Source organism: Rhipicephalus sanguineus, unplaced genomic scaffold (genome assembly GCF_013339695.2).
Source record: "Rhipicephalus sanguineus isolate Rsan-2018 unplaced genomic scaffold, BIME_Rsan_1.4 Seq4735, whole genome shotgun sequence".
Lineage (NCBI taxonomy): Eukaryota > Metazoa > Arthropoda > Arachnida > Ixodida > Ixodidae > Rhipicephalus > Rhipicephalus sanguineus.
In genome coordinates this window covers 17146-31197 of record NW_023615329.1, presented here as the reverse complement: position 1 = coordinate 31197, position 14052 = coordinate 17146, and the positions used below count along the sequence as shown (strand labels likewise).

Sequence of the window (14052 nt, the reverse complement as noted above, 5' to 3'; positions counted from 1 at the left end):
TTTCCGATCTGATCTCGAGCATCCCAGGTGTCGTAGCAATCTGAGTCAGAGCGTGGCGGCGCCCAGTCGAATGTACCATAAGAAATGCGTCGCATTTAATAAAGAAACAGCATATATTTTCTGTCGTCTGCTCCTTCGACCGCGGACGGACCGCGGGGTCTAGCGGAGACTAGCGGGGTGGGCTGGGCGATTAGATCGGATTCGAGCCGGCAAGCTGTCGAGCCAAGCCAGTCAATCGGCCGTCAACAAAACTGGCAGACTTCAGAACTATGGTGGCTCAGAACTGTGGTGATATTGGTGATATTCTCTGCTGTGACCTAACGGTGCCACATGCGCCACGATGGTGTGGTTGGTATGATGCTCAAGGCCCTTGGCAAGACCGGCAAGACTTCCCCAGTACACCTTGGTATCGTGTAGACAGTGCTTGAACAGCGTCGGTTGTAAAACGAACGAAAATGAAGATCGTTACTACACGTGACAACACGACGCCAGCATGATGCGAAGCCATCAAAGCGTTGTTAGTATGAGCTGATCGTTGGGGCGGGTAAGAAATTTTATGCTGGTATTTGCAGTGCTTAGAAATGTTATTTTTGTGATATTGCTGAGACAAACGTTCGTGACACGCCTCAGATCTCAGAGGCCCAGTTTAACGTCACCGCCTCCGACGTTGTCCGACGTTACTCTCACTGCCAGTGATTAGCGGCTGCCTGTTTGCTGCAGACGGCTCTGTTAGCTCTGTGTAGTGTGGTGCGATCCCTCAAGTTCTTGTGGGTTTGTACAGACGTTTTCAGGTAAAAGCAGCTTCTGTGGCGCTTTTCTACTCAACTAAACCTCAGTGCAGCTCAACTTAGTTCCGCCTCAATGTCCAACACACTTCGCGTCGTCAACTTGATCCAACAAGTGTCGCGGGCATCGTAAGTGTCGTCGCATAATTTGCATGTTTTTTCGCGTAACTTGCGGCTGTCGTATTGCATGCTCAGCGGGAGCTTTCACCAATCTGTCTGCGGCCTGTGCGTCAAAAGGACGTTCGGCCACAGCTGGCGCTCATGCCGACTTTGCTGCATAGCTTTGAAAAAATTGTCGCGAATTGTGCTTTCGTAGTTTCTGAAGAAAGTGCATGCAACTGGTGGGATATCCATAGACTCGGAGAGGGAATGCCTAATACCGCTTTCGAACTGCTACTCTTACAGCAGCAGTTCATTAGCAGGCACTTAATCACGCAGTCGATCACCTGCATGGTCACAATAAATACCTTGCGCCACGTTGGCGTGTATCACGCCAGTCCTGCTGCGGGATCGCGTGGTTCTCCGCTTTCATTATTTCCTTTTGGTTATGCTTCGTGTTCTTCAGTCTCGCAGCATCGCTTGCAATCATCAGCGGGTAGAGAGACCAGCTCTTATCTTTTTTTTTTTCGATCGCTTATCAATTCCGCCTTGTTTTCACCTTGACAATAGATGCCGGTGCCCAGCTCACGCCACAGTTTCATCTGTTCAAGGTAAGCCTTAGGCGCCAATAAAAAATCTGCATGGCTTGGAGATCCTGTTGACTGCTTTATGGAGTGCAGTTAAAAACACTTCATTTCGTAGTCTGGCATTGACCGTGTGCGTGCGGTTGGCGTGGCGTAATAGCACGAAAAATGTATGACAAATTCAGAAAAATACAAAGCAACTGCAGTTTTTTTTTAATGTTGGTTGGTGTTTCTTACAGAATTACAAGCAATCTGGCTGTCAGATGTATGAAACGTTTTAATAAACATGTCTGTTGCTACTTTGTCAAGCTTCCACCGTGGATGCATTCATGTGACACAGTGTTACATATGTGGCACGCACTTATTTAGTTACAGCTTCTGCAATGTGTTCTAGCATTGCACAAAGTCAGTAACGTAAAGTAGCACCAAGTCCCCTTCCCCTATACAGAGCAGCATGTGGGTGCCTTTATGTATGCCGGCAGAAGTCTCTATTCTTCAAAAAAGAGCTTTCTCTCCCCTTCTCCGCAGCCCTTATCAAACAGAGTTAACATGTAATGCATCCAACAAAAATCAATGGCTTTGTATAAATTTCACGTGCAAATTAACTGAGCAAATTCACGTGGAAAGCCTGGGCGTGTGATCACAGATGGAGGAACGAATGAGCAGGGTGTTTCAACATAGGCAGCTGTTTAATAAAAAATAGAAAAGAGAAACATCGACAGAGTGTTTCGCACTTGTGATATGTAGTCATTAAGTAAAGCAGCAAATAGACAGACTGCAGCTGTAAGTGCCATTTCAAGAGCTGCCATCTTCATGGTCAGCATTCCGTGTGAGTGGCTTGCACTCAAGAGGCGATGTAGGCTTGTCATTGATGTGTTATGATCAATAACTCTTGCACCTCGCATGCAAGTGAAGTGGCTGGACGTACTTGGCATTGGCTCGCAGCAGTTCATTTGAAGTTTATGGCTGTTTTTCATGCCAAGCAATGATAACGTAAACAGCTTTCAATAATCACATCATGCAACATCATCTCACATGTGTGCTGCTCCTTGTAAATGCTGAATCTTTAACATACGGAAAAATGGATGTGTGACCTTTCACTTGTTTATTTTACTGTCGTCTACAATGAGCCATACATCTACTGCTCATAGTGCCTTGCACTTCTGGCATCTGATCAGACATCCCACCTCCATGATGAACCACACTTTTTAATGACATGCACTGGGTGTTGTGATATACAGACCTGCTTCTCATTGCCCCCTGACACACAGAAGGTGGATAATAATAAATTGACTCAGCACCATGGCATCCACGGGGATGCCTCTGAATAAGGCTTCCCAGTTGACGAAAAATTGATCCTAATCCAGGAGCCAGGCATTGGTCCCTGGTATGAATCCCGTGCAAGAACGAATTTTTCGTCAGTTGTGAAGGTTTTGTTCAGAAAAATCCTTGTGTGTTTTTTTTTTGTGCCTTTGCACTGTATGAAAAAGTGGGTGCCAATTTTCCCCTGTCCCAGGTGATGTACCGTACTCAGTGAATGAAATGTGACTGCCAAACTTTCACATACCACCACTCGCATCTAATTTCTTGAGTGTGCCATACCGTGCCGCTGGGGGTGGTGTGGACGCCGATCTAATCATAAAAGCCGAAAATGCCCGAGTCACATGAACTGTAGGAAAAGGGACAGCAGCACAGCAAACTAAACACATTTCCATCTCTACCTTGTGTCTGTCTGTTTTATAAAGTTTCGCTGTATTACCTCCATGTATTTGTATGAACTCGCCCGAATGTATGCGTTCTTTAAGTGGAGGCAGTTGTAATGGAATTAATTCTATGCATCAGAGCCCTGAATTGACCCCTTTTAAAAAGCACTTCCAGTACCACCTGTGCTATGAAATATGTCTCCTTTTTGGGTATATGTTAGAAAATTTTCCTGTATTAAAGAGCCCTTTTTTGTACCAATCTTTAAAAAGAATGCATTTTCCATCTAATTAAAGGAGTGTCTGTTCTCACATAGCACATCAATTTCTTTTTCGTATAAAATATCTGTATTAAATAATTTGTTGTGCCACGATATATCCTTCTCAAGCTAACCTCTACTCCATATTATTGTTTGGTAATGTATTGAATACCATTTTGCGTTATTGTTTTTTTTTTTCATAATTCTTACTTCTTAAATCTTGTACTATTTTCTACTGCTCTTATGTATCGTGCATAAAAAAAAAAATGTCTTGCAGTTGTGCATAATGATATTTAAATGAAATTTGATATCTTAATAATATTATTGTGTCCTCAATCACGCAGCATGCTTTCTCACAGTCAGCACTGCTTCTGTGTCTCAGTAATACTTGTTGCTGGGCACATGCTTACAGGAATACAGAAAGGTATTGCACCAAAAAAATGCGATGAAAACAATATTTTGATTCTCAGGTGAAAGAACTTCTTGTGCTGTGTTTACTTGTGCCACACTTTAAAATGTTCGATGAAAGACCATCGGTAGCCGCCTGTACTTTTATGTGACAGGGTGCACTTACGAGCCAATAAACACCAGAGACGTGCATTTCATCAACTCTGTGACATCAGCATAGCTTGACAGTATAAGTGAACAGCACTCGTACTCACTGAGCCTTATTTTTTTTCCACACTTAACACTCGCTCACGTTCACAGCACAGCTACAGGCTGTGCTAGCCAAAACGTTGCATTGGTCAGAGGGAATGATGGCAGAGGATTCTCCTGTGATGCCTTGGACAGAATTTCCATTTGCTTGTTTATTCGTTCATTCATTTATTTGAGAATACGAATAAAAAAAGACAAATTATGAAGAGGGAAGCCACTACAACAACAAGCTATAAAAAATACAAGCATGATACACACAAAATAGCAATACAGTATAAAATATTGCGTAAAGAAATATCTTCAGGCACCCACAGTTAAATAACGTTGCACTCGAGAAAGTAGACAGTAGTATAATCAGCATATGTGCACTAGCACAAATTAAGGCAATAAGCTAAAAACATTATTCGATAGCAACAACGAATACTCTTGAAGGTTACGTTATTGGTGATCATTTCATTTTATTACCTTAGAGACCCCGTTCAGGGTGTTGCATAAGGGGTGTTTATCATGTATACACCAGAAAAGGCTGTTACAATGAAATACAAGTTTGAACAGTTTCCAGAAATTTTGACCGATGTGATGGCAGCAGCATTGTGAGGTGTGTTGTTCCAGTCTGTGGCAGACCGAGAAAAGAATGAGGCTTGAAATGTGACAGCTTATGTGTGAGAACGGGCAACTTGCATTTGACGGCTGGTGCGTGAAAACAATGGTGTGATATAACGTAGGCGGCTTAGCCAGCTGTAAAAGAATTTGTTACAAAGAGATAGCGTGGCAATACATCGACAAAAAACAAGATGTGAAGATAGATTCTACATTAAAGAGAAATGCTGGCGCGATCTGAATATGAAGTATGGGTTAACCTAGTTGCATGATTCTGAACCTATTCGAGTGCATTGATGATATATGTTTGGTGAGGGTTCCAGATGGTGGCAGCACATTTCACTTGTGGTCTGACAAATGGTTTGTACTTCTAAAGTGATTTCTTGGGCGGGTTGGTACGACATATCGGAGGGAAACAGTGCGGAAGACCAGGCAGAGAAGGACACATGTGTCCTTCTCTGCCTGGTCTTTCGTCTTTCGCGCTGTTTCCCTCCAATAAGTTTGTACTGCAATAGGTTAATGTGCGGCAGAGCCCGACGGAGGTGATATTTCACGAACTGTTACATGCACAGTCAAGGAAAGGCCATGGGTATATTTTCCAATGGCTGCACCAGTTCTGCCTGTTATTAAGGTCATTCTGGAGTGTTACTGTTAACTTGCACCGTAACGTTGTTGGTTGTAAGTTCACTTCTGATTTCTCTGTAACCCCCCTTACTCAATGCCTTCGGGCCTGTAAGGTATTTTTCAATGAATAAACACTTGGTCAGAGGCATTAGTCACAATATGGTAAATCACATTTCTCTGCAAACATGTGCATAGGACAAGATGCACGCAGCAGAAGACTGTTAACATGTGTTAAGACAAGAAGCTGTACCAAGACTGATCCCTGAGGGATGCGTGAAGCAGCAGGTAGGGATTTGGAGAGGTGGTTATTGACAGAGTTGAACTGGGAGTGATTGGCTATGAAGTCTTTTATTCAGTACAGCATGTGAAGGTACAACTTCAATCAAGGTAATTTTATTAGTAAGTGGTTATGAGGCACTGTAGCAAAAGCTTTAGAGCAGTCTTAAAAATATGGCATAAGTTTGAACGTTTTTACTGTCAAGATTTGGTAGTTGCGATTCACGTGAAAGCCCCCAATGAAAACCATGTTGAGAAGGATGAAATAAGTTTATACTGAGTCTACAAAGTGCGTGATATGTGATCATATGACAGTTCATCCTGATGGTTCAAGATATGCAAGTATAATGCATTCTTGCTACACTTGTGCGAATATCTCTTTTCTGGTTTAAAATGAAGTCGCTGCATATGGCAATTTGTGTCAAATAATTTTGAAGCGAATTCGAATGGTAGTAGGGTGCAAGTTATAAGCGGTAAAATGCATTGTTTTAAAATTTGCCTTACTTGGTCCATACAAGCCCATATAGCACACTTCTAAAATTAGTCAGGCTGCGTTAATATGCACACTTATTAAAGGAGCCATGATGCGGTGATCCAACAATTTGCGGTTTTCAGTGAATGTCGAGGGTCTATTATGCCTACACTTATATGAAAAATGGACTATAAATGAATATTTCAGTCCAAAATAAGCCCTAGAAGTTGCCGGCTATAAACCCCGCCCACCGCCAACTGCCATTTTGCCATGGCATGTGTGGCGTCATGTGCTGCATGGAGTGGAGCCGTCGTCTTCTGCCAAAGTTTCAGGCACAGCAAATTGTTCAATTTTAGCGCCAAGCTGAAGAAAGGTGAAATAGCTCTACTGCACGCTCAGCTGAGCACTTAACAAAAACGTTTGCCAGAATGCAGACGCTCGAACAGCAAGCAGCTTGTTACGTCACGGCTCGCAAGTGTGCCAGTATTGCCAGACTCTCAGGCTGCTCGCGCGTTTATAAAAATATTCAATTATAGATGCAGTGATCTACCAAATCCGCTAAAATTTTGCCAGTTTGTTTGTGAACACACAAGGATTAACTGACAACACAGATTATGATAGAAATTGGCTGATGATAGAAATTGGCTGTCATGATCCCTTTAACCTTGAAGTGTGGCTTCACGGTGTTGCTGATTTCTCCAACACAGGTGGTTTAATGGCATAGCAGACTCATGCTGTGGTGAAACCTCCTTCTCAGGTGGCTTAGATATAGTAAAATACATCTGTTTGTTCATTTCAAAGACTGAAATTTTGGAAATGTTCGGTTTTTGTCAAAATGAATTTAAACACCATAATATTCCTCCGAATATTCAAAGCACTCAAATATCCACACAGGCCTAATTCTTACCTCTTCTTGGAGAAATTTTCTGGCAAAATTGCTGCACTGCTGCTGCAAGGAACTGAGAAGGTACACAAGTGTGAACATTTATTAAGAAAGTTCCTAAATGCATAACGACATATTTAAAATTTGCTTAGTTACATGCCCGTGTGACCACTTCTAATAATTTAAGTCTGGGAAAATGGCAAGAAAGTAAACAGGAGTGCCAGTTTACCTTATCGTTTTCTTTGAGTGTGCAGCCAAGCCAAGGCCCTGCTAGAGAGCGTTGTTGTTGTACTCTGCCCTAACCTAAGTCGTTATGTGCAGGCAGTAGAGACAGCCACCATGACCACCAGGTGGACCTTCCAAAGAGCGACTATGCATTCGAGATGGCCTGCTCCAACATCCGCTATGGACCCGGGGTGACCCGAGAGGTTGGAATGGTCAGTGGCTTCACTTCACAAATTTTTTCGAAGCTGGCTAATGGAGTGTGGGGCTCGGCTCCGGTCTTGGTGCTAGGCTTCTTGTGGCTGTCCACAGATGGTGGTACAAATAATCATATCCATGGAGATTCATACAAAGAAACTGCACTCGAACAAGCGCTGTCCACAAACAGCATAATGTGTACACCCTGGTAAAGTATGCTTTAAGGAATAGTGGGAAATTCATGAGAAAGGGCATGCTTGCCACTATACACTATTGATTAATCTCAGGGGCGTAGCCGGGGGGGGTGGGAGTGGGGGGGGGGGGTTCAACACCCCCCCCCCCCCGAAATTTTTCAGTTTTGCTGCGTATATATACACGCGCACATACAAACGCACACACGAACATAAAGTATGGTTGAACCCCCCCCCCCCAAAAAAAAAATTTCTGGCTACGCCCCTGCTTAATCTGAATAATAAAGAGCTAAAGTGCCTTGGTACTTTTGTAATCTGACCACATTACTTTTCATTGTGGGCACAGGCTATTACGTTGATAGCTGCTGTCCTGTTGTACTGACTATAACTGTTTATGCAACTTCATCCTATATATTATGTTGGAATCCTCCTATATATTATGTTGTTCTTGGAAATAAAAGGTTTTGTTATCTGCACCCAGTATACTAGAGTGCTTTTGCGTTGTTCGCAGGCACATTAATAATGTTGTTCGCAGGCACATTATTAATGTAGCAACAAGCTCAGTTTTCAACTCCTTTACTTGCCCTACATTGCCACAGTTCACGAAAGATGTTGATAATGCGAAAAATTTGCTCGTGATGTGATGTTCTGGAAGTGAATGAACGTAGCAGGCAAACCTGTCCGTACTAACCAGTTCTGCCATCTGCTACTTTTGTTGCATTTTCGAAATAATAAAAGCATAGGCTGCTGAACAGTTTACAATTTTTTAATTCTTCAGCTTATAGTAGATACAATCACTGTAATTTGTGGTCTTATAATTTCCAACAACCTCTCGTGCATGTTACGAGTTATGTAGTTGTCAGGCCATTTAAGTTGTTGAATATGTGGGAGCAATATTACATTAGATCAGCACAAGTTATAAATTATGTTTGACCCAAAGCATACTGTGGTATGATGCTTGCAGTTTGGCAATGTCTAGGCCACGAGCAGTCAGATAAGTTTTTTTCCATTCCTGAAAAGCATTAATTGGAATGGTTGGCATAATTGTGAGAGAGATATATGTCACGCAAAGAGTGGTAGCAAAATGAGACAGCTATCACGGAAAAGCATGAATGGTAGAGCTGTGCGAATAGCAAAATTTTCGGGCGAAGCGATTTTGAATATTGAAGTGTGAGAACGAATTGAATAGAATATTTCTACAATATTTTTTCAATATACTGCGAAGTGAAACTGCAGAAGAAAAAGTTAGAGAGGATTCCTAAGCATATTCTTATGAGATAGCAACATGAAAGTGTTTCTTTTCGCTAGGTTGATGAAGCACTGGCGGGGTGGTGTTTCATAGTTGTCTTATCAGGAATGAGGCAATGTAGAGGCCGAATTGTATTTATGTACATAATTTGGTGCAACTGAAGTGTTGCCGACAACACTTTACACGTGATAGGCAAAGATGCCATTTCCTCAGCCTCTCCTCCTCTTTGAACTTCTGTGGAAGCCCAACTGACGTGGTGGACAAGGGTGTGCTCCCTTGTCCGGAGTTCCAAATCTGCCTCGTAGACGTCGATATATAAGAACATCTGAAATTTTGGATGCTACAAAGCTTCGGCTTCCGATTTTACGGACTTCCTGCCCAAATTTCAGGTCCAAAACAGCATTAATTGAGCCCCCACCTCTGCCAGATCTTTCATATCCATGTTAGAACCAGTGTTTTCTTGAGTTAATACATTTGCGACCGTAGCAGAGCTTGAAAGGCAGCTTTGCCGCAGTACCGGGGTGTGATGAGGTGAAGCATATTGAAAAATCTAGGGACTACTTCCAATGTGACGTTGACTGTGTCTTGGCTAAGTTCGGCCGTAACGGAGCTTGAAAGGCAGCTTTGCCGCATTACCGGGGTGTGATGAGGTGAAGCATATTGAAAAATCTAGGGACTACTTTCAATGTGACGTTGACTGTGTCTTGGCAAATTTCGGCCGTAACGGAGCTTGAAAGGCAGCTTTGCCGCAATACCGGGGTGTGATGAGGTGAAGCATATTGAAAAATCTAGGGACTACTTTCAATGTGACGTTGACTGTGTCTTGGCAAAGTTCGGCCGTAACGGAGCTTGAAAGGCAGCTTTGCCGCATTACCGGGGTGTGATGAGGTGAAGCATATTGAAAAATCTAGGGACTACTTCCAATGTGACGTTGACTGTGTCTTGGCAAAGTTCGGCCGTAACGGAGCTTGAAAGGCAGCTTTGCCGCAATACCGGGGTGTGATGAGGTGAAGCATATTGAAAAATCTAGGGACTACTTCCAATGTGACGTTGACTGTGTCTTGGCAAAGTTCGGCCGTAACGGAGCTTGAAAGGCAGCTTTGCCGCATTACCGGGGTGTGATGAGGTGAAGCACATTGAAAATCTGAAGGGGTCACTTTCAATCAATCAAAGAACTTTATTTTCACCAAAAACAAGAAACATTTACGGTGAAAAAAGGTGGCCGGGAAAAAAGCTGTCCAATGACAGCTTGACAAAGCCCCAGCCACCCATCGGCGGTGAAATGACAGGGTACAGCACTTGATAAAAGTGAAAAAAAAAGCATATTAATAGTTGCTCACAATTACACATACAGGGCATTCACTACAGGCGCAGGTACACTAGTTTTACAAGGTCAAATATAGCTAATTATGCTGATTATACACTTGCTAAAAATAAATAAAGAGGAAGAAAAGAAAAGAAGAAGAAAAAAAAAGAGAGGAAAAAGCCAGAGAAGACAAAAGAAGGAAAAAAATGCAAATAAATATACTAAGCACTTCAAGTACGTTAAAATTTACAATGCGCAGTTATGTACAGATATGCATGCGCATAGTATACACACACACACATATATATATATATATATATATATATATATATATATATATACACACACACATACAGCATATGAATAACAAAGGAAAACACAACTTGCGAAACACGTCTATACTCCAATATTGGAAAAGGCAAGTTTGAATTGTTACAGGAACAGACCTCTAATTTCTTTTTTTTTTGTGTGTGAAATAAAACATCTGTTCCTTGCATTTCGAAATAGTTTAATGTTCTTGGGACGATGTCTTGGATGCGTTGCGTTCCATAGTGTGTGCGTGAGAATGGAACGTGCCAAGGCGGTTGATATCGGACATGATAGGAAATTACGTTTTGTTTAAGGTTCGCGAGTTTAAGAAATGTGTCCGATTTCCCGAGTGCTGCCTTTTTGTAGCAGTACAGCAATTTGTAAGCATATAGATCTGATATTTTCACGATTTGGTGCTGTTTGAAAAGAGGGGCGGTATGTTCTAAAAAGGGAGCATTTGATATAAGTCGAACCATTTTCTTTTGTAACATGCTCAGTTTTGACATATTAAGAGCTGTAGTTTTACCCCATACCAGGAAGCAGTAACATAGGTGGGAATTAAAAAGCGCGTCGTAAAGTCTGACGTTGATCAATCTGACATTGATTGTATTTGTTTTGGGGAAGTTCGAATAGTTCGAATAGTAAAATTCCAGTGCGAATCGAATCGAATAGCAAACACTATTAGAAAAACATTCGAAATTTCGAATATTCATGCACCCCTAATGAATGGTGTCAGAGAGTCTGACACTCAAGACACATATCTGCAAAACTTGCAATTATATGCTGTAAACTCGGACTCACTTAACTCATCGGAGCTTCTGCTTAATCCAAACAAAACCCCAAAATTCAATGTCCTCATTGTGCCTTCTGTGTGTTTAGAAGCCATTTAATTGAAAGCTTTTTTACTTAAGAATATTATAGCGTTGAGGGACTGGAAGATAGTGGCATGAATTAGAGACTGAATGGGGATTTCAAAGTGGCAGTTAGCTTGGCTAGAAGATGGCTAGTTATCTGTCAGACCTAAAGAATGGGCACCATGGCGATGGAGACACTGTTGAGAGCAACAGTGGATTAGGTGGCATGATGTGTTTAGGAAATTTGCTGGCATCGGATGTGTTTCAGCTGACACGAGATAGTGCTGGACATAACTCGCTGCCTTTGTTTCTGCCGTGGCTGTTGATAAAAATGATTAATGTCTGCATTCAGTACTTCGATGACACTATCTACAAGATGGGACCTTCCATCTGGTTGGCAAGAGGGTGGCCTGGCCATTTGAATGTTTCTGTATGTCTCATGGCAGTGCGTCTGTTCAAATAGTGCGTGTGGGAATGATCGAAAGCGCACAGACTTATTATTTTGTTTTGGCCTATTTTTATTCAGCTACAAGTTATTCAGTTCATACAAAAATAGGCTGTACTTTGAAGTTGAACAGCTGCAGCAGAAGTGGATTAGCACAAGTGATGATGACCGGAGCAGTGAAATCGAAACTGGCAATAAAATACGGCCTTTACGAGAGGCTACTTTCTGCTGACCACCCTGGCTTTTAACACACGAACCATCCCTGCCTCTCTTGGTCTGCCATGGTGGGGAACAAGACGCCCGTGTTCCGATTTTTCCCATTCTGGTCTTTGGCATGTGTGCTAATCTTCTTCTGTAGCAGCTGTGCCACAATGCAAGCTGATACTGTTACTGTCCCGCACAAATAAATTTATCAAGGGACCCTGAAACAGTTCTGATGTTTGTGTACAAGCCCATTGAGCAGGTGGCATAGGTTCTTTGGATTATTAACTGACCAATTCAAGCACTACAGTATGATTTGTTGTAAGACTTTAAGTACGTGCATTGCTACAGATCTCGGTGGCACCACAGTATTGATGTTTCAGTGGCTCTTGCATTCAAAACATGGCATGCTTTGAAACATCACTCAGTAACCAATCTGATTGGCTTCTTCACATATGTACTGGAGGTTCACATATGTACTGAAAGACAGGGTTTTCAGTGGCATGTTGTTGCGCAAAGATCAACCAGATAAATATGCAGCATGTCCTTCGTGATCTTCCGCATGCCAGCGGATGGTTACGTAACGATTATCGACCGCTAGGTTGAAGAGCACAGCTTGTGGGGACGGTTCCTTGCCCGTAGCTCTCTCGATACAAGATGCCTTGCTTAAATTATGATGTGAACGATTTCTTCTGGTTGGGGCTTCACAACTTACATAATTTCGAAAAAATGTCTCGAGGGCCCTTTAAACCAGACTTATGTGCAACTCTTCTCTCGTCTCCTACCCTTGTGTTCCTGTCATCACTCAGGACATGAACAACCTTGGTGCAAAGAATGTCTGCCTCATGACGGACCCTAACCTGGTAAACTTGCCACCTGTTCGAGACACGTTGGACTCTCTTCACCGGCACAATGTCAACTACAGCCTGTTCAGCGAAGTCTGCATCGAGCCCACTGATGACAGGTGGGTACTGCATTACCGATCGAGCCAAATTTATTTCGCCGACGACACGAATGTCGCCATTAACTGAAATGTCTCGCGGTGATGGGAAATAACGCAGAAATAAACTTACCTGTGCGTTCACAGGAACGGAAGTGTCACCTTTCAATTAAGAATGCACATGGGCCTAAGCAAGGGATAACTGGTAAGGCATAACTGTAGTATTCAACTGAACTAGTTGGCTTATACATGATATTTCATCCTTATCCATGTTTAATTGAAGGCTGGATTACTTATGTACTAGTTCCGCTATTGATGAAATCTGTCTGGCCAGTGAAGTACGTACTGAAATAAAGAAAAGAAAAAAGGTATGAGAATAATCACCAATTAAAAGAAGTTCTACTATTTGACAATGCATCATCTGGCATTGTTTTTGCACTTCTGCTATTATTGACATGCCAAGCCTCAACTGTGACTCGTGAGACATGGTTGGTTGTTCACTCACTAAATGCAAATACATGATGTGGATTGTTGAAATATTCGCACATGTAACAGAGTGAAATAGAGCTACACATAACAATATCACTCTGGAAACCTCACAGCACTTGTGTCATGTCAACAGAAACGCTTAGCTTGAGAGAAAAGTCTCATTTGAAGGGTTTGCATATGCATAGCACAATCAAGATCTCCCACCCCTGAGTAAATAGAAGATTTGCATTGCCTATGCCATCACCACTCTCTACCATAGGTCGGAAAAAAAAAAATTGGAGCTCACTCAGACTCACTCAAAAAGTACATTTTGCTCTGAGGGCTCATTTGGACTCAGACTCACCAAAATTTTCCGCAACCTGACTCCACTCGCACTCAGACTCGCTAAACTTTTTCTCAGCCGGACACACTCGAACTCAATCTCACCAACATATTACGCTGCCGAACTCACTCAGACTCGCGGCTTGACCTGAGTCTGAGTGAGCCTGAGTGAGTCGACTCATGAGTGCGTTAGCATCAAATAAGCTTTTTCACTCATGGTGCAAATGCTCTTTAACGCCAATATCACACATAATCGGTGCTCTGCGATATACCTTTTGATCTTGTACCTTCAAGTACGACTTATAAGCGGTTTCAATCCAGTAAGGACAATGTTTTAAAAAAATAACTACTTCCTGTGAAAGAGCTTGTAGGGGAAAGTCATGGCGC

The 14052-nt window shown here is 42.4% G+C and overlaps 1 protein-coding gene across 1 annotated transcript; it reads left to right on the top strand.

Moving 5' to 3' along the window:
* Nucleotides 1-688: 688 nt before the first annotated feature.
* On the top strand, nt 689-13337 carry LOC119377442 (hydroxyacid-oxoacid transhydrogenase, mitochondrial-like). Its single transcript, XM_037646914.2, has 5 exons — nt 689-914; nt 1455-1495; nt 7262-7377; nt 12725-12879; nt 13319-13337. The coding sequence occupies exons 1-5, from the start codon at nt 862-864 to the stop codon at nt 13335-13337; spliced, it is 384 nt and encodes a 127-aa protein (XP_037502842.1). The 5' UTR covers nt 689-861.
* Nucleotides 13338-14052: the final 715 nt, after the last annotated feature.

Coding starts and splice junctions, on each gene's coding strand:
- LOC119377442 (XM_037646914.2), top strand. CDS start 862: ATGTCCAACACACTTCGCGTCGTCAACTTGATCCAACAAGTGTCGCGG. Junction 915..1,454: donor CAACAAGTGTCGCGGGCATC/GTAAGTGTCGTC, acceptor CCTTGACAATAG/ATGCCGGTGCCCAGCTCACG. Junction 7,378..12,724: donor TGACCCGAGAGGTTGGAATG/GTCAGTGGCTTC, acceptor GTCATCACTCAG/GACATGAACAACCTTGGTGC.